Source organism: Bactrocera oleae, chromosome 2, assembly GCF_042242935.1.
Source record: "Bactrocera oleae isolate idBacOlea1 chromosome 2, idBacOlea1, whole genome shotgun sequence".
Taxonomy (NCBI): domain Eukaryota; kingdom Metazoa; phylum Arthropoda; class Insecta; order Diptera; family Tephritidae; genus Bactrocera; species Bactrocera oleae.
The window spans coordinates 91452679-91474521 of NC_091536.1; the positions used below are offsets into that span (position 1 = coordinate 91452679).

The window sequence follows — 21843 nt, forward strand, 5'->3', positions numbered from 1 at the left end:
AATAAAAACAGTTAAAAGAATTAGGTTAAAAAAATTAAAACAATTAAATAAAAATATTTTAAAATTAAAAAAGCAAATTAAAAATACTTTAATTATTAAAAAACTAAAATTAAAAAAAAATGTACTTCATATAATCATATATAATTCAAAATAGTGTGTTGTTCTTAGAAATACGTCTTAAAGTCAACACTTAAAATAAAATATTTATATTAGTTTAAATAATCTGAATGACTTTTGAAATATTTTAAAGATATTGAACACTATTACCTTTATTTAAATGTAAAAAAAGTCAATTTTGAAATTGAAGAAAGAAAAGAAACGATCTTCGCTAAATAAAAAAAATTGAAGTAACGCCACTTTCTTAGCACACTTTAATTTCATTACGAGCAAATAAAAATAAACAAAAATAAAATTATGTTCGTACGAATTTTTATTATTATTTCAGTTTCAGTATTATAAACTAATAATATTTAAACGTATATTTAATATAGTACATGATTGCAGTAAATAATATTATAAACAAAATTATTAATTATAAATAAGTTCGCTAAAGTGCTTTACATATGGACGCGCGTAATAACTTGCTAAAATCAAAAGAAAATAAATTTTGCATACATTGCCTAATTGATATTGGTTATTTATAAGTAATTGACATGCAACGGAGCTAAGCATTGAAAATTGTGTTACATAGGGAATTTTAAGAAAACTTAATGACAATTAATTGTCATTCTAATGTTTTTTTTTGCCAACTTCATATAATATGTATTTGGATAAGTCAATTGGAGATTTAACTTCAAATCACTTTTAAAATCGTAATCGTATTTTTAGACTAACTTTTAGCGATTTTTTTAGAAAAATACTTAGTTTGTAGTTTAGTTGCTTAAACTATTTATTCCAATACACGAGATGAAATTGTAGTTTCATTTACTTTATTTTAAAGAAGAGCATTTTGTTATGTTAAGTACTGCGTTATATTTTTATTTTTATAAAACTCCACATGTTGTGTATTTAGAAAATATATTGAAAATCGTTTTGATATGGTACAATTATTGTTTACTAATATCGTTTATGTATTTGATACTTTTATAATATTGCCTACTAAGTATTTTGTTTTTTTTTTCATTCAGCAATTAATATAAAGCAAAATATACCGCTCAACCACTGTAGTACGATCCAATCGTAGGCGCAGGGGAGAGAAAAAAACATGCAAAACCAAACTCATAACGGTTTCGAAGAAAACAATTATTAAATGGTTATAGATACATGTACTTAATTTAACAAGTGTTTTACTTAAAGATTAATGGGTTCATTTTTCGCTCCACAAACTTGCTATAATCTAGTTATGGGAATTTCTTTGCAATGCCCGAAGAATGTTAAATTAGTCACATAATTTAAGAAGGAAAATCAAAAACTATTTATAAAATATATTGGAATGCAGTAAAATATGCAAGTAAATTAGAAAAACACTATGCGCACTTCACTTGATCTATACAAGCGCATTGCCATTACAGAGCACTAAGGGACTGGGGCACAACCACATTAACGAACGTCACTAGCGCATTAACATCGCTCTACATTACGCTAACCACATACAAGCAGTATAACTATGGCTATACGATTAAACTTGCGTCACGCACTGCGCATATTTGTCCAGTTCACCGCGTAGAACCTTCACACGATCCGTCTCCTCGCGCAGCAAGCGCACCAGCTCATCGATGGTACGTTGTTGTGACACCACTGTCAGCTCTAATTTGCCCACACGCCGTTCCAGTTCGCATATACGCGTATTATCACTGCCAGGTGCCGCGGTGTTGTTGCTACGCGGCTGATAATGATTATTAGCACCTATTGAATTTTGACTGGACGCGGTTGTCGCTGCCGTTGTTGCCACCGCTAAAGCTGCACTCGCAGCGGCTGAGGGAGCGGTGCCATTGGAGCTGGGCTCATTGACAACTGCCGGTGCTGGAGAAGCGTTGCTTTTCATTGACGTTGTGCGCGCACCGCCACCACTACTGCCACCTTCCAACAGCGAAGGTGACATACTGCGATTACGTATCGAAAGGCTGCTAGGTCGTATGCGCACATCATCGGCGGCGCTCGGTGCTGCTGTCGTCGCAGCCGCTAACGATGAGTCAGTGGTGAATTTATTGCTCATACTTTTGGTCATGATGTCAGCAATAGTGTTTGAAGAATTTAATTCCTTCTTCAGTAGTTGTTGACTACTCTCGACAGTCATCGATTGCTGCATGACGCTCGACGTAACCGATGAAGATGCCTGTACTTTTGTGGTGGTGGTGCTGGAGCTACTGGTTGCGTTACTGCTGCTACTGTGACTTACGGTCGCCGTGTTGGCGGAAGAGCTGGCAAAGTTATGATTGCTGTTCGTCACTTTGACATCATCGCCAAGTAGGCGTGATGTACGGTCGGCGGGCGCGTTAGTGGGCGCTTGCGTGCGTGGTTCGACACTGGGTGATGTCTTCTTTTTCACTTGAGTTGCTTTCAACTCCTCCATCCAAGGTGCCTTTTTCTTTTCCCATTCGCGTGGTTTCGGTTTGGCCAAAGGCTCCTCGCCGGTGGAATTATCATCGGAGGAGTGCAGTTTGCTTTCTTCTTGTGAGAGCTCGCCACCTGATGCACCGCCACCGCTGCTGCTACCATTGAGGTAAATTGTGTTGTTATTATTGCTTTCGCCAATAATATTGATGGCCGCCGAAGGTGGTCGTCGCTTAGGCGCCTTTACACGACCCGCGCGCATATCGGGTAATATGGATGCGCGTTCTAGTCGATCGAAATCGGAGTCTTCAACCGCTATAGTGGCAGCGCGGCGCAACACTACCGCCTCGCCTTGGCTACTCGCTGACATCTTGCTGCTGCCCATGCCGTCGGCGAAATCTTGTGAAGCAGCTGCGGTGAGTTTGCTGTCAGCACCTTTCGTCTTTTGTTTGCCGAAGCCGAAAAGATTGCCTGCGTGTAGAAAATATAAATTGTAACGTGATAAATTTACTTAAGTAAAATATGTTCAAAACTTACTCGCTACACCTGAAACGCTCGATGGTTTCTTCGTGGTCACGGTGGGCTTCTTCGTCAGCACTGGCGGTGGTGTCTTCGTCTTCTCATCCAGACTCTCCAAGCTCTTGCGCAATTCATTTGTGACTGCAGCGGAGCTTGACGACATACTGGTTGTTGTTGTGGTCGTTGTAGTAATACTACCGTTATTTGTCAATATGGTCTTTGTCTCCTGTAAATGTTGCTGTTGCTGTTGCTGCTGCTGCTGTTGCTGTTGTTGTTTCTTCAGTGCCAAGCGGCTGCTGGCGTCCGCCGCATTCGCTGTCAAATCTAGATTTTTATTCTCCAACGATTTGCGTTGTGCGGCAACATTGCCGCTCTGCAAGCCTGTTTCAGAGAGTATATCGTTGAGTGAATCATATGAGCCGAAACTGTCCTTACGATTTGAGCTTTGCGTCGACGAATTACTGCCCGACTTCTTGATGAACACCTTCGATGTGGCAGCTGTGGTGTGTGCCGCCGTTGTGCCTGCCGCACCGGTGGCTGATTTTATGTGTTGTGCTGTGTTGGCGGTGCCTGTGGCTGTGGCTGTAGCATTTGTTGCTTTGGCAGTACGCTGTGGATGTTGTGAGTCGCTCAGCGAAGTGACTAAAATGAGGACGAGAGAAGAGAACCAAAAACAACGTTTAATTTACAGGCAAATGAAAATATTTCGGTTGGTAATTAAGGAAGAACGCTAGAGTAAAAGGCTTTTAGCTAAATTAAGACAAAACACACATACTAATATACGAATATATTAGCAGCAAGTAGTAGAAACGGCAACAAACAACAAACCGCAACAAATTCAAACGACTGTCACCAAAGCAAAGCACTAATATTTGGTTGACTAAGTTCGAAAAATCACTAATATGCTTATATATAAGATGATTCAGCAACGAGCTAAGGCATGTCAAACAAAATTGACTATTAATAAACTCATTTCTTTAACTTTGTTTTGTTTATCTTATTTTTGTACTACATTAACACTTCGCAATCGAAAAAATAAGTATGTGAGTAGATATGTATGTGTGTCCAAGCAAGATAATATCAAAGAAACAGCTTGATGAGTACATACTCATAACGTGAATGTATATATACGTAAGTTTATCGAAATAATATTTGCCAAAACTATGCTACAGCCGGCAGGTTTACTGAGTGATCGATGTTGTATATAAAATAAATAAATGCGAATAATAATACGTATATGCGAATTACTGAAAAAAATATACAACTTGTGTCATAATTTTATACTTAAAACTGTTATGCGCTAATATTATTTTAATATTATTATAAATGTTAGTTATTTATTTTTAATTATATTTTCATTTTTGATTTTAATAATTTTCTATATAATGTATAAAACAACTAACATTAACTAAAAATAAAAAAAAAAATTTGCCGAAAGAAAATTTTATTTAGTGGTTTTGATACTGTTAAATAAAAAAAAAAATATTCGCATTTCGATAAACAAATATGATTTTACAATTTACTATTTTACTTTTATCTACTAAATGATCTGAAAACATACTAGCTAGCATCGACACTAATTTTGTTTATTATTTAAAATATATTTGTGTAAATTAAACAAATAATTTTTTTATACGCAGAAGAGGGTATATTAAGTTGGTAACAAAGTTTGTAACACCTAGAAGGAAACATATAAATCATCGGAGACCTTATAAAATATATACATACATATAAATGATCAGCATGACGAGCTTAGTCGATTTAGCCATGTCCGTCTGTCTGCCCGTTTGACTATCTGTATATACGCGAACTAGTCCCTCAGTTTTTGAAATATCAAACTGAAATTTTGCTCACGTTCGTTTCTTATATGAATTGATCATAGGATTTTCTCTCGGATTTTCAACAAACTGTGTTTATCGGTTATTTTATAATATGCCAGTTTCAGATTAAAACGTACATTTTTGATACTGATCCCAAATAATTGTGAAACACTTACTTGTTTAACGTGAAATTACATGATGCATGAAAATAGTAGCACACTATTGTACAAAACATTTGCAACTAAATAGATCGCAACCTTGCATTAAATAGAGTATTGCTATAACACCGCACTCAAAACAAATACAACTCAGACTCGACTGTGCATCGGCGAAAAGTATTCGATTATTGTTTCGTTTAAACTTATTTTTATGCATAAATATCTTAGCCGAGTGTCATTTAAAAGCTACACACAACAGTTTACCCCTATTTACAATAGTATAATAAAGGCACATCTCAAAAAATCATAAAATATAACATTCATAAGTCTTCAATTTCGTAAATAATTTCCCGCTTTATAAAGTGCATCATCGTCAACAATAAAGCTATTTTATGATCTGGGAGTATTTTATTTTTCCAAGTTTGGGACCGCTTTATCATATTAGTGGTGTAATGGTTTGGTATGTTTATACCTACAGATAAATCATAATAATAGGGTTAAAATGGGTTTTTCAAAATCCAATACACTTTAAAGGGTTTAAAAGCACGGGTTCGCAAAAACAAAATGGTTATAATAAAGTAGCATCCGGAATTTCTAGAAGTTAACTCCCAAGTAAACTTGTGGGAAATTGTAAAAGCCGAAATCACAGTAATGTGTTAAATTCTGACGATTTCATACGAAGCGTGCCTTAAGGGTTACAAAATATATCCCAAATCTTTGTCCGTTCGTAACTTTCTCAGTCATTGCTTTTGGCACAAAATAAAAAAATTTCGACAGTCGGTTTTTACAAGTTTCTCTTGGGGCGAATTTTTCTACAGCAAAATCATTCACCATAGACAGGAACAGATAGTAATCATTTGGTACCAGGTACAGACAATACGGTGGATGCATATGGTAAGCACCTCTCAAAGAAGCTCTCGGAGTTTTTGGCGAGACACTATCGACGTGAGTTACATGGCGTTGACCCGATCGAACTTAATTCCTAGCCTACTGGGCAAAGTAGTCACTTTCGGGCGATTGCTTTCTTCAGACGGTCCAAGTGTTGACATTACAAGTCCGAATTAAGAGTTTGACTGTAGGGGAGCAGCTCATAGTAAATGATTATTTTTGTTTCCCACCTTATTTAAACAGCTCCCAACGGTTTGGATGCAAATGGCGTATTTTCTCTTTAATGGTTTTCAAGCAGTATGCTCCAACTGTCTGAGAAGTTTTTGTGGTACGAAATCTTATATTTCTAACGTCATATAGTAAACCTATTGATCAAACTAAGTCAGAAAAAGCACTATCCAATTGAAATTAAAATTGTTTTGTTCGATACTGTACAAAAAAAATTTAATAGAATGGAAACTTAGCTATTTCTCTATTCTGTATATATCTTGGCCTAGTTTTTCCATTAAATTTATTTAATAATATTTCCTTGTCCGCTTCCTAACTTAAAAATCGATTACCCTAATGGTGTGTTTAGGTTCCAAAGCCTAATATATATAACGGCTATTACTTTTATTTCTCTTAATTCTACTAAAATTATAATTTATTTATATGGGAGCTTATTAATCGATGAGTAAAAGCTATCAAAAATATCACACTACATAACAACAACTAACTTATATACATATAAGATACAACTATTTAAATGGAATATTATGCTTTTATAAATGACTCTATGTGGCCACATCGTACGCAGAGTAAGCAAAGTAAAGCTGAAGTGTAAATAAAATTGTTGTAATAGCCAGTTGCAATACAAACAAATTGCGTAATAAAGGAGTAAAATCAAGTAATCAAAGCGCAAATATGAAATATAATTATATACAATTGACTAGAATTAAAAAGATACAACACAAAATATTTTTCTAAAGCGCACTAAAGCTATTTGCAGCCAAATGACGACATTTTATTTTTTATTATTTTTTACCCTTATAATTTTTTCGTACAATATCAAGAAAACGGCCAACAAATTGCAATAATAAATCATATTCATCTGCTAAAAAAATACGAGTATTAATTGAGCGTTGGCGGTATAAGGAAGACTCATACATACATAAATCTAATATAGTATGATCGTTTAAGCAGCGCATCAAACCGAAAGAGGCAGTAACTTTTGCAAATTATAAAAACAAATATGACTTTTAATGAAAAGAAACAAGATTTGAATAACAACAAAGCGCCGTAAAGCAAACATAACAACAGGTTGGTCAGCAGAAAAAATACCAACAACAAAAATCAGAGAGAAACTGAACACTCAACACTTTCCAGACAAAAGCACAACTTTTAAAGGTCACTCAAACACAAAAGCAAAAAAAAAAAAAAAAAAAAACAAAGAATAAAAGAAAATTTATTTCACAACAAAAATAAAAAACACTTTACACAAAAATGGTGGCTGAGTCGCACGGCAATTCAAACACGTAGCACGAATTAAATTGGAAGTGGAAATCGAAATTGAAACCAAAACCAAAACCGAAAGAAGCGAAAATTTAATTCTTCACACCAAGGCGCTTATAAAGAAATGTGGAAATTATACGACGAGGAAAAAAATGCGCTTCGCCTTGTTAGCTATGCGACAATAAACGAGCGCTAAACGGCATATTATGTGTCAGGCAAGACAAAGCCACAATAGGCGATTCGAAGTCACTCAGCGGTCGCCTGGCGCTTGTTGCCACTGTCATTAACGCTCCATGCAACATTATTAGCTTTGTTGTGGAAAATTTGAAATTCACACAACTAAATGATATTTAACAAGTATACAATACTTCCTCAATTTCAATATGTTTATAAGCTGGAGGAAAACACTTAACATACTTTCACTGAGATATTTTATTATTACAAATACTCGTGAGATTTATGGCGTAATAATGCAACAATTAATTAGGCGGTTTGTGGGTGTTTTAATATTATTAATATTAGCCAGTAATTAACTCCGCAAGCGCGCTGAGCACACAACCAAACCTAGCTGGCTAGCCGACTAACCGTTAGAGGCTTTGAAACGCTACAAGCCAGCAGCTTAGCGGACTGGCAATTGTGAGCTTGCGGGCGAACGAGTTGTTGAAATCAAACACAACAATATGTGAATTGAATAAGTAAAATATTTCGGTAAAAAAAAATTATGTAAAAACAAGAGTATATAAAAAATTATATATATAAAAAAAATGTATATAATAAAGTATATAAAATATTATATAAAAATTTTTATTTTGTAGATTATATAAATTATTATGTAACAAAAAAAATGTATAAAAAAATATACATATACAAAAATTATAAAAAAGTATAGCAAAAAACAATCAAAAGACCATAAATTCAACTTAAAAAAAACGTATACTAAACACTAACCTAAAAATGTTAATATTGTCTACAAAAAGTGGAAAAATATTGCCTGAGAACTTTATTCAATTTTATTAATATATAATAAAAAAAAATAATAAAAAAAAACTCGCCGATCAACTTCTGTTGCAAAAATTAGATGAAATCACGTCGCCGTGTGTTAGGTAAGCGGGACACACCTCACACTTGATCGTGCACACATTTTAATATACATATAGAAATAATATGCAGATAACTTGGACAAATGAAAACACTATGTAAGTGCCTACACGTAAGTCGTATGTACCGATATCACACGCAAGTCCAGTGCAATCAAATCGAAACGAAAGACTTTGGCGACAAACTGGCTTCAGCTGTGGACAGTGGTGGGCATAACATTAACACTCATAGATATACATAAATTGATTATTTCAATTCATACGTAATTAGTTTGATAAGTCACTGCCGTTTAAATATATCATATTTTTTCATGGGTTCCATATTTCTTCCGCTCCTTGGAAAATAACGGTAAGCAAATTTTTTTATTGATTAATCGATTATGATATGTGTGTATATAAACATACAACAGGTCGAAATGTTTGCAGCTCTCTTTTTTTCGAATTATGGCATGTAACCACCAACAACTGATTTTTCATAAATCTTTTGATAATATAAGGAATCTATTTATTCTTTAAAAATTTATTCTGAAAAGGAGTTATTTTGAAGACCATAATAAAAATTTGTATTAAATGTATTTTTATTTATTTTGTCAGTCCGAGTCAAATTTGATCAATCGATATCACTTTTTATATTACTACACTAGTAAATGTTTTCTTTTATCAGCAAAATAACCTATGCATAAATAGGGAACGTATTCCATGCGAACACCCAAACTCCGCAGGATCTACGTAGTCATAGCAAATGTAGACTTTAATCAAGTTTACCACAAATTCTATTCTATTTGCAGGAAGTAACATTTTTCGGCAACATTTTGATTTCGCTGTCGCTATATATTTAACATTACAATCAAGGGTATTTTTATGAGAAGAACAATTCTAAAATTTCATTATTTTCTTTTGACGGAATCGGATTATGAGCTATGTTATTTTTATAGGAAAGATTTTTAAGTCTCAGTCCCAGCTTCCTTTCAATAATAAAAGTTAAGAACACATTTTCACTTTAGCACAATTTTATGACCACCACTGTACATTATGTTCCAAGCCCGACGCATGTGCGCATAACAAGCAATCGCACTCATCCATCAAACCAAATATGTAGTATATCGTGTGCGTAATTGTAGTAATAACAACACTTTGTTGGAGCGCCAAATTTACATGGGCATTGCCCGAATAAACATTGACTTCCGCATAAAAGATATGTTTTTTTAAATTGTATAATACACTTTTCCACAATTATGGCAGCAACTCTTTTATATTTCCAGCAACTACAGCGAGCTCATAGTGTGCTTTATTGGAACATTTTTGGCTGAAAGGGAAGCACTTGACCCTCAGCAACCACTGCACTTGCCACATATTGCGCTCCCCACTGGAGTCTATGTGCGTATGTTAGTGTGTCGACAGCTAAACTTTTACCATTTCAAATTTTCGGCCCAGCAGGTGTTTCAGTTGAACGTTTAAACTAATTTTTAATGTCTGATGTTAAGTAAAAATGCAAAAGCAATTTAAATACACTTTTTGATCACTTTTAAGGCGCAATAAACTTTCTCACGCGTAACAAACCAAAAATAATGCAAAGTAAGACAAATGAACTGGGCACAGAATGTGAAACACAATAACACTGCGCACCACAAATATGTACGCTGTGGCACCTGGGCTTTACGGATACCGAACGCGCTGGCACAGACTGAATGAGCGTGTTATTGCCTCGAGCCTCGAGGGATAAAGTTGCCTCCTCAAATGCTTTTTGGTGTGAAAATTACTGACATTAACTACAAGAAATGCGTATGCGCTATCAAAAATGTATCGTTAACACTCACATTGCGCTAAAATCAGAAGCCAAAAAATTAAAAAAAACAGGCCAAATAAATCGAGCGACCAAACAAACGCGCTGGCAAATGCAAATACAACTGACCAACAAAACCAGCGCACAATTGCGCGGCGAGAATACTAACAAATAGACAAACAAAGCAAACTATGTGATAAACAATTGAAAGAAAACCAAAAGTGTTACACTCAATTCCCATTGTAAAGAGCGTGAATAAATCAAAAAACGCTCGCTTGTAACGTCGACAAAGCGCGTGCAGCGTTAAGCTACAGCCAACAATAGCTGTCAGCAGCGTTAAGCCCTCGCCGTGTTGGACGTCATGCCCGTTGCGCGAGCAAGTTATCCATTAATGACCAGCATTGAGCTGTCAGCCAGCCAGTGAGCCAGCGAGCTTGTGAGTAGCCGCCACAGTCCAGCCGATGATGTAAGAAATTCGCGGGCAGCGCTGATAATGTTGCTATTGAGCGTTTTAATCGTGGCAATTTGAGCATTTCTTCTATTCGCTAATGTCTCTTTTTAGCTTCTTATGTCTTATTCCACTTACACACTTCAGTTCTTTACTACTTTTGTGAGTATTACGCGGTTACGAATTTACGGCACAAAACAAAAGCGTAAGTAACAATGTAGAAAATGAGGGTGTGGGCTAAAGAAAATGTTGAATATAATGAAAACACGAAAAGTAAACAAGAATTCGAGTGTGAAATAGAATTCGAAAAAATATCTTGGCATAAAACCTGTTACAATGCCAATGGTAATAGATCAGACAGTAAGCGCTGACGGCGACGTAAGCGTCAGCGACGAAGCCTACGCTGACTTAATTATTTTCTGCTGCTTACACACAACCGTACATATGTATGGACGAGCATACGTAAGCTTGTTAAGGCAATCGTTCTTAAATTTTTACATATGAAACACATTTTATCAATTTAGACAGACATACACACATATATAATAAAAAAAATTTGGTCTTGAGTTTGTGAAGATACAGTTGCAAAGCGAATTCATTTGCAGAATTCTTTTGTTATAGCAATAACTGTATTTTTAACTACCAATAATATAAAATTGTTACACCGAACAGTTCTTCAAAACAATATGAGCATCTAACTTTGTTTTAATCGTTTAGGCACTACTTGAATAACGGTTTTTAGTGCGTTGGAAAAAAAATACTAAGAGTACAGCGGTGATGCCACCATTTCAAAATACTGGCATGAAATTTAATGTACATATCTACTAATGCTGGCTAGAGTTAAAGGGGTCGTCTTTTTTCACACTCAAATTTCGGGCTTATTATTGAACATGGATTACAAAAGAAAATATAAAAAATACAAATTTTTTGTCAAAACTCTGCCCTTGGCGCGTTCTGGAACGCACCACCTCTGGTATGAGATAGTCGACTTCTTTCAGCTTCAGGACCTTCAGATTTTAACTTTTTTATGTACATAATGTTTGTAACCCTAGTTATATGACTGAACTCAAGCGTTTTTGAATATTTGAAAGTCTGAAAAAATGGAAGCTGTTTAAAAAAAAGTTTAGTTTTTGACCACGTTTTTTAAGCTAAAAAATACAGTAAATATCTTTAAATAAACGAATATATTTTCTAGTTTTGTCAAAATCGTAAGAAAATTAAAAAAAAAACCCCTACTTTTGAGAAAAGATAAATGTTTAAAGATAAATGATAAAACGTGAATAGTCGGCACGGGGCCGAGTTTTGGCCAATTATGTCTACATTAAAAATATGGCATAAAACGATTTTTTTCAAACCGCGAAGTTGGACGACCTCCTTAAGTTTTTACCCAGGAGTGTGAAAGATTCCTCTCAACCTGAACAATCAATAATCTCGGTTATAGCGGAAGGAATTCAATAAATGAATGTGGTAGTCATAGTCTATCTATGGATTGAATTTTTTCTATACTGAACCTAATAGACAGTTCAAATGTAAAATATTCAAACTTACTTTCTTGGGAGACTTGAGGTAGCCGGAATTCGAACTTTATTATATGGTTTATTTTGTCTGGAGCGTTAGGGAGATACTAGGAGCATCAAATAAATGCTCTTTCACGGGTGAGAGTATAGAAAAGTTTCCCTATTAGGGTCATCAACAAATAGATGAAATCTCATTCAATAAAATTATAATTATGAATTGCGTTATTTAGCAAAATTGCCATATTTCGGGAACAGAAAATTCATTCGAAATCTATTAAATGCCATCGCAAGACCAAAAAGTAATTGTTCGGACCGACGCATGCCTCGAAACATAATAGGGCCACATTTTTCAAAAAAAAAAAACAACAAAAAACGAAATAGTCGATTGGAATCGTTATCAGTGTTTTTTCATTACGTCGGCCCGAAAAATTTGTGAAAGAGGTTTTTACCCGTTTTGGATTGAAAAAGACGTTGTGCAACGCTAATTACGTGGATATCAAAAAGAGGTAACATTGAATGGCCACACCTACCTACAGATATCACCCCTAACTTCTTTTCACATTCTTATAGAAATTCTTGGATAACTGGTTAATTCTAGGCAAATTCGCAAAACGATATCATTTTGAAAGCCTCCAAAAGAGGGGCTCAATTATGGGGTTATAACCGCGTGTGAATTACAAAACATTGATTTTCGTTTTTGCATATACATATGTATGTACAATACATCGAATTTACAATTATTGGGAGTATTCTCCGAAAATTTTGGGGTTGTAAAAATCAAAAGTTCGACCTTTGGCTATCCATATTCATTTATAGTACAATAATAAGAAACTTTTTTGGTTTTTGGATGTGAAATCATTTTAAGCAGAAAAAATCTTACTCACCGCCAGGCACATTTTCTCGGAGGTCCTCCGGTAGATCGTCTACGGGATCAAGGAAATCGTGAAGTGGCAAATTAAAAAAATATATCTCAAATAGTTATTCAATATTGACATATAAACATAAAAGATGGCACACCTTGTATGAAAGTCGAAATGAAACAAGAAAACCATATTTAATTAATTAAGAATTATTAATTTACTAGTAAAAAAAAACTGCTTTTAAACAAAACCTGCTTCTAAAATGCAGTTGCATTCAGCAGCTTAAAACCATAGATAATGAAATCAAGAACCCAATGAACTAATTTTTAATAGCCAGCTATAATTTGCGTAAAGAAACTCTCGGTTTCGTTATTTTGATTCATTTCCGAAACACAAGTGAGAAAAATTGGCAGAATAATAAGCAGAGCTAAAACAACAAACAGGGTTAAAAGTCGCTATTTTAAGATAAACAAAAATCAGCTTCAGCTAAATCAACCGAATAACACTCAGTAGACGAATGTGACGGCATAACGGTAAATGCACCACTGGGACAATAACAAAGAAACAGCAACAGCAACAAACAATTTTAACTGTGACTTGGAAAAAATCAATTTTTATTATTAACTGGTTTCTTCTTTTGCAACACCGGCGACTGCAACGATAACGGCGAAAATTGTAAGCTTCAAAATAAACGCTGTAATTAATATATGGTACATAAGTACATACATACAAAACTACGGATAAACATACGATTTTAATAAAAATGGCAACACAGCGGTCGGGTGCTGGAAACCACAACAGAACCAGCACTGGCGATGCAACGTTTCGTGGCAACAACAATAGCAATGCAAAAAGGCAAAAACAAATCCATGCCGAATTGGCAACGACAAAAGTAAATGCAATAACTATAATACAAAAACAAATAAACAAAACAATGACAAGCTGCAAAATAAGTAAACAAAGCGACAATAATGTTGGCGATAATTTAGGCGCGCAGCTTTGCGCACTGTACGTCTAGCTAACTGTCTGACTGGCTGTGGCTGTGGTGTGGCCTGGTAAGCCGTCTGGCTGTTCGGTTAGGACAAAATGTGGTTTACGGCAAAGAAGCGAGTGAATTCTCGTATCTGCATGCAACAATATCAAGTCAGAGGTGCAACATTTAAATGTCAAATGACTGCGTCGATCGATAAACATTCACAAAATTATAGTGAGCACACATAGTATATTATATACATACAATAGGAACGCCTTGGGATGGGTGTAAGTAGATTTTATACACCGTACACACATGTTAGAAATATTACTATAATATAATATTTGAACAAATCAAAAAAAAAAAAGAAGAAAGTATTTAAAGTAAAGACGTACATAAGTTCGTTACCTAGCTCAACGAGGTTAGTAAGAAATTCGACTTCAAAGATAATACTAAGACAAAACTTTAAAGTAAAAATATTTTCACGTAATATTTCGAAGATATTATAGCGTTTTTATTTGTTGTAGAATTTTTTTGTTTTATTACACCCTGAACAGGGCAGACTGTATATACGGAAACTAGTCCTTCAGTTTTCGACATACCGATCTGAAATTTTGCACATTTTCTTTTCTCTCCAAGAAGCTACTCATTTGTCGGAACCGACGATATGGGGCTACTTTTGTATTTAATATATATATATATAGTTTGTCATACAAACTGAGTGATCAGAATCAAGTGCTTGCATGAAAAACCTTTTTCATTTGACAACATAAGATGTCAAGCAGATTATCACGAACACACGTATTTGAGTGACACAGAGCATTCAGTGAAAGTCGTAAAGTCAACGAAAACTTTTATCATGTGAGTCGTCCATCCACCTCAGTTAATGACGATAACGGCGATAAAGTTGAAGAAACAGTGCTTGGAAAAATGCGTGTTGGCATCAGAGGATCTCAACATACTAATCAACTCAATTAGACACGTTCTAAAAGACCTGGATTTTTTGCAAAAACGACATCGAGTAGAGGTCGCCAAAGAGATGCTTAACAACGCTCCAAAATGACCCGAAACTGAAAAAACCACCTCAAAGTCTTTGATTACTATGTTGTGGTTTACCATCAATTCGCACCACAGAGACAAACGGTCAGTAACGAATACTATTTGGATTTTGCAGCGTTTACATGAAGCAATTCGTCGCAAACAACCGGATTTGTGGGCAGAAAATTCATGGATTTTTCACTATGGAAATTGCTAGATGCTTCGCTTTAAGTTATATTGAAGTCAAGTTCTATAAATAAAGCTTAAAATGTCTAGGTAATGTATAGGTCTCATAAAGAATATTTTTATACATACATGTTCTGTACAATATGTTTTATGAATTTGAAGTACTAAAACTTTGACTTTACTTGGGAAAAATTAATCTAAGGCTATTTACAAGTACGGCAGCATTAATTATTTTATATTTAGAATACTTAAGGTATATGAGTTGTAGAATATGTGAAGCATACATTCTATTATACATACATATGTAAATTGAAACAAATAATCATTTTATTTAAGCTTTTCGAATTTAGCAGAGCAAACTTTAAGCATTAAAGCAACAAATTAACAAACTATCAATTAACTAATATAACTTCCATTAAATAATATATATAAGGAACTAGAAATAACTACAAATATAAAGAGCTACGTTGGTGTGCTTTGTTTTTCTTCCGAAGAGGAACCACTAAAATAATACTAACTTAATAATATATAAAATAAAAAACGAAAACAACCAGCTTGCTAGATACAACTCGACCAATTGGTGATAACTTCGCTAGCAAACAATATATTACTGTAAATACAGCGAGTCACTGTGTTTGCAAAGTTGCTATAAAACAACCAAAAATTAAATTTAAAAAATAATAATAATAATTTAAGAAATTCAAAAAATTGAAATCAAACCAAGATAACAATAACAAATCTAATACTGGAGCCATACAAATTATACGCGTACAGTGGAAAAACTCGTTTACATACAAATGAACGTATTAATAAAGTTGGCCATGCGCGAGCCTAAAATTTCAATGGATGATCTTTCCTGCACTGCATCGGCTATCCGGTCGTCGCCGCCAAATGCGTTGATCGCAGAATAAATCGCCAACAACAAGTAGTTACGTACATAAGCACATTGTAGATGTATACAATTTCATGTAGTTGTTATTGTTATCGGGTGTGTGCATGTAAGTGTATCGTATATTAAAGCGTTTGTAAAATGAGAGTATAAGAAAAGGAATTTGTGTGGTGTTTATTAGTATTTTAAAGCCAGTAGAGAACATATTGTGGGTATGGATGTATATGATGGAATACATAGTATTTTCATTGGATGAAAGGTTAATATCATACAAAATATTTATCAAAGTGAAGCTCATGAATTATGAATTGCCAAGTCAATGGTTGACTAAACAGAAAATGTGGCAGCACACTTGTGCATCCTAAAATGTGGAAAAAAAAGATTCATGCTTGCGCCAAAACAAAGAACGTTTTAGTAAATTCTTCAAACAGTTTGTTTGCATACGATTCGCTTGCTTTATGACTAGCATGAAATCGAAGCTCACTCGACTGTCGCACAGTGGTTCGAATAAAAATAAAAATATAGGAAAATGTTAAAATATTTCGTCGGTTAAATATTATTGAGTTTTTATGAATATCAGCTGTCATAACTTCCATAACTTAGTCGATAGCGTATTCTTTTTGTATCCGTCTGTCCGTATATACTGCGGAACTAGCGCAGCTTCTGAGATATCGATCTGAATTTTTGCACACATGCTTTTCTCAACAAGAAGCTGCTCATTAGCCGATATCAGACAAATATAGCATATAGCTGCCATACAAACTGACCTGAAATCCTACTCGAGTTCCTTGTATGGAAAACCTTTTCATTTGACAAGATCTCAACACGAAATTCGGCACAGTTTATTCTCCAACGCAACGTTTCAATTTCCAAAAATATTGTTCAGATCGGACCACTATAGCATGTAGTTGCCATACAAAATTGGTTAAAATCTTATGTAAAACTTATTTATTAAATTTAATATCTTCACGAAATTTGGCAAACATTAGTTTCCAAGGCAACGCTACAATCTTAGAACATATTGATCAGATCGAACCACTATAGCATATATGTACATATGTAGCTGTCAAAGTTTGTTTTTTTTTCGTTTTCTGAGCAAATTTACCATAACAATGTATTTTTATTACCATCAGTATTTTTAATATCATCAGAAAGAAGAGATTTCAGCTATCATAAGGCCTACTCCCATTAAAAAAAAAAAAACGGAAATTTTGACTTAAGATTTTTTTAATTGAAAATTAGGATTTTTCCAATTATTATTACCTCAGTGCTATCTAATCCAAACTTTTATTTTAGTTACAAATAGAGATCAAAAATTTAATTTTGCATGCCCAAAATTATTACTCCAAAATTGTTTGAAAACTTCCATCGTACAATTTAAAAATAACCAACTTTAAATACTAATAAAAAATAATAAATTAATGCGCTAAAAATTACTTTCAACCATAAGATTAGAGATGAAATTTCGCATTATTTTTTTTGAAATTCTATACAATGAACTCGGCTAATTGTTATTGCACAAAACTTTGCGGGTTTACGAATCACTGTGCGATGTCCGCGTGCTTTAAATGCAATTTATTGCGCTGGATGAGTATGGGTGTTTGTAAATGAATGTGTGTAAATGAAGTGTTGATATTTTCACGACAGTGTAGACATACTTTAGTCCATATATGGCAACATAAATACGTGCATATATATGCATATGTACGTAAGTGTTTTTGAAAAAGAAGAATTCCGTTTGATGATTGCCTAATGATCGGAGAATGCGCATTTACATTCTAAATTGTCAATATTAGCATATGGAATTGTTGAAAAATGGTTAAGAAATAAATTTGTAGTAATACTTGTTTTGTTGTATGATGTTTATGATGTAAAAGTATGCATGTTTAAACAAATTTTTGCAATATTTACTATGAATTTTTATATGTAGGAGCTAGTAGAGAGCTTCATTATTTATTCTTAAGAATAAGGTTTTGTGTATGGTAAACTAACGGTGAAATTTATAAGAAGGCTTTTAGAATATTGGCTACTGCATTCTATAGGGTGTTCATAACTGCAAAAATTTTACCATATAGTGTTCATTGGTAATATTTTGTGAATTTCAAGATTAGTGTTGGGTTTTCAAAAGTACCCTTAGTAGTCACATCGATTTATTCAAGACTATACAATGGATTTTTACCTACATATGTACAGATATTATTTTTCTAGAAAATATTTTTCTTTCTTTTTTTAACACTATTTCATCGTAGTAAAAAACACCTCGGAGATATCATTTTTATACACAAAATTATCAAGAAGCTTGAGAAAATTTGCTGAATTTGTCATATCACATTTTACATACATATGTATGTATGTATGTAGATTGTTTCTACAGTTTATTTTTAATACGATCATAAAAAAATTCGCTAAATTACGTAATTTTCCAAAAACCATATTTGATGTATGGTTGTTTGTGTTGTTGTTGTAATAAAACATAAAAAGGGTATTCACACTTAAACTGCACATATATTTAGCCAAGAAAAATGTGGCGCCTTACTAGAAAACACAGCTTAAATTATAAATTTTCGTATTCAGAAAATCCTTGTACTCAACTAACTTGTGGCCCCGTACCACTCATTTGAAACTGCGAACTGCTTGTATATACCTATACCAACTTCACTGCACCAATACATTTGCACAATCACCGCAGCATCTCCTGCTTTCATTTTATTATTTACAGCACCACATAATTATACTCAAATATTCACTATACAATGAGATGCGTCATAAACATATAGAGGTTAGAAAATAGAGTAGGCAAGCATACACTACACAGAGTACTCGTACATACCTTCTAGCAGTTTAACGAAATTATCAGGAAATACACCAACTTTGCCATGCAGTTCACCCTTCCACCAGCCTTTATCCGGTAATTCCATGCTGATGATGGTGATGATTTCACCAACTTTCAAATCCAGCTCATCGTCATTTTGTGGCGTATACGGGAACTCAACGCGACAGTATTCCCGTTGCGGTTTCGGTGGCAACGATGGTGCAATCTCATCCACAGCGGCATTGCTTGTGCTTGTCGTGCCGGAATTACTACTAACACTACTGCTATTCAATAGATCCTCTTTGGAACTGTGAAAACTAATGCGATTCATTTTTTTCGCTGTTGAACTGGTGGCGGTTGCAGTGCTTGTGCTTGACGTTATGGAACTACTGGCGCCGACAATCGACTTCTCTACAGTTGCTGTTGTGGTCACCGCTGATTTTGCTATGGATGTGGCAGCACCAGGACCGACTGCTGGTCGCTTACTGGCAAAAATAGGTGATGGTTCAATAACGGTAACGAAATTTGATGGAAACACGCCGACTTTGCTTTTTAAACGTCCACGCCACCAGCCTTCCTCAACCTAAATGGTGTAAAATAAAGAAAAGTATATGAGAAAATCATGTGGAAAATGCGAAAATTCTATGAATGAGCAGCATACACATATGTATGTAAGTGTGTTTGTGTAAAATATATGCCAGCCACAGCAACAATAGATATGCTCTTCTGCGCCTATTTACATTTTTTTCGCTTTGTACAGTCGTAACTGTCAAAGTGACGTAAATGTTTGGGTAACAGCTATTGGCGCTACATAGTTGCCGACTAGCTGACTGCTTACAAATACATACAGATGTATGCTTTAGGTAAGTAAGTGTACAAACCTCCCCAAGGAATTCAATGACATCACCCACGGCCAGCGACAGTTCGTCGTCATTGACTTGTGTGTAGCTGAAGATGACTTTACAGCGGCGATTGGCTGTTGCGGACTTCTCCCTGTAATGATAATATGAATTTTAGTATATTAAGGAAAATATATAAAATAATAAAAACAAAAATGCTTCTAAGAGTACAGTGTTAAGAGAATTTGAGTGTGATTATTTGTTTGTTTAGAAAGAGTTTAACAGCTGCGTTATTCTAAAACTATGCACATACCATCAACTTCTCAGCATACAAGTATATTCCAAAACAAGTGAAATTTTAAATTTTTTACATTCTCTTATCACTAAAGTGCAGCTCTTCGACGAATATGAATACAAACCTTATTGTGACTTTATTTTCGTCGCTGTTATCAATAATCCGCACAAAATTATCAGGAAACATGCCGATTTTGCCGTTGGATTGCAGTGTGCCTTGCCACCAGCCACCCGGCATCTGTTTAATGTTGTGTATGAGCGCGCCTTTGACTAAGTCCAGCTCATCGGGTTCCTTGGCCTCGTAATCATACTCAACAATGGCGGAAACTATAAGTAAATAAGAAAAGAAATTCGATTAAGGTCTTGTATTTTTTTTATACACGTCGGTTAAAAGAAAAACTAGTAAGAATTCCTAGCAATGTTTTTTTAAGCAACAAATGAGAAGTGAAAACTTAATTAGAAAACAGGCAGTGCGTACATTAAGTACCGTAAAATGGAGTAAATGAAGTGAATAAGTTAATTTGAGACCAACACCAACCCTACCAGCCGAACAACGTAATCGTCTTGTGCGTAATTGTTTCTGCCGTCGTATTACCACAATTGGTGGTGAAGATGGCGTCGCAAGCAAACCCCATAAACATCAATTAAACCCTGCTAAGCCACAAGTAAAGAATGTTGAACTCAATTTAGAGAAGATACCACAACGTGAAATCCCCACTAACATGAACAAATGATTGTATGTATGTGTATAATATTTAATTATACAGACTTAGCGTTAAAAATTGAAAATCGTCGAAACTGAGCGTCATGTCAGCAAATGTTTTGATTGCCCAGGAGGTAAATATTGCACAAAAATCCGTTTGGAATCATTTAAATAAATGAAATTCTGGATACAAAAGGAAGCTCGATCCAATCAAAAAAACCGCATGGACGGAATTTTCATCTACCAACTGCTACTGAATCGCAACAAAATCGATCAATTTCTGGTTTGGTGAGATTGGCCGTGAATTACCTACTATGAGTTGCTTCTCTACAGCTAAACTCCTAATTCGGACCTGTATTGTGTAGACTCTTCTAGTTTTTTTGCCAATATAGATGAGTTTTTCTATGACAGCGGCATTATGATAATACCTTCAAAATAGTTATTAAATAAAACGGTGCATATTTGACCTAAATTATGTAACTCTAACTATGCTTGACAAAACCGTAAATTTAGTACAAAAATAATGGATTTCTTTTGACTGGACCTTATATATGCCGTTTTGTATTGAAAGGTTTTAGATCTAGGGTTCTCTACAAATGAATTAAAACACTTTCAATGGATCAAAGAATAAAGTGCTTCAAGGCACTTAAAATTTTGACTGTGGCATTTGGCTGAAAAAATTGCAAAACAATCGATAAGTCCTGAGGTGATACCTTCATATAAAAACAAATGCTAGTGCATTAATGATTATTTTAACAAACCAAAATGTATGCTAATTTAGATCGATTATGGTATAAGCGGTATGTAAACTGTCATGCCATCCTGCTGACCATAATTCGAACATCTTTTCGAGAAGTTGATTTTGTATAACCCTTATAAAAACATTTTTCTATACACTTTTATAGAAAATTATTTTGCACACGTTCTGGTATTATTATTTTTATTAATTAGCTATAAGCCTCTTGTTTAACACTTGTAACAACTGTTTTTGTCAAAGCACCAACCACAAAAGCAATAAACACAAAATGGTCGTTG

At 34.4% G+C, this 21843-nt stretch overlaps 1 protein-coding gene across 7 annotated transcripts in view; it reads right to left on the reverse strand.

Annotated features, from left to right (window-relative positions):
* Positions 1-412: 412 nt before the first annotated feature.
* cindr (CIN85 and CD2AP related) overlaps positions 413-21843 on the reverse strand; it is a 44077-nt gene continuing 22646 nt past the window's right edge. For 4 of the 7 annotated variants that reach the window (XM_070105997.1, XM_070105995.1, XM_036356886.2 and 1 more), the window contains 6 exons: positions 20231-20432; positions 19854-19965; positions 18991-19555; positions 16067-16141; positions 3031-3654; positions 413-2964 (listed from right to left, as the gene is read on the reverse strand). In XM_070105997.1, coding sequence (XP_069962098.1) covers positions 1619-2964; positions 3031-3654; positions 16067-16141; positions 18991-19555; positions 19854-19965; positions 20231-20343 — 2835 coding nt within the window. In that variant the 5' untranslated portion in view covers positions 20344-20432 and the 3' untranslated portion in view covers positions 413-1618. Of the gene's footprint in view, positions 2965-3030; positions 3655-13098; positions 13138-16066; positions 16142-18990; positions 19556-19853; positions 19966-20230; positions 20433-21843 lie in introns of all 7 variants that reach the window. The other 3 variants (XM_036356889.2, XM_070105996.1, XM_036356890.2) reach the window with 3 other exon arrangements.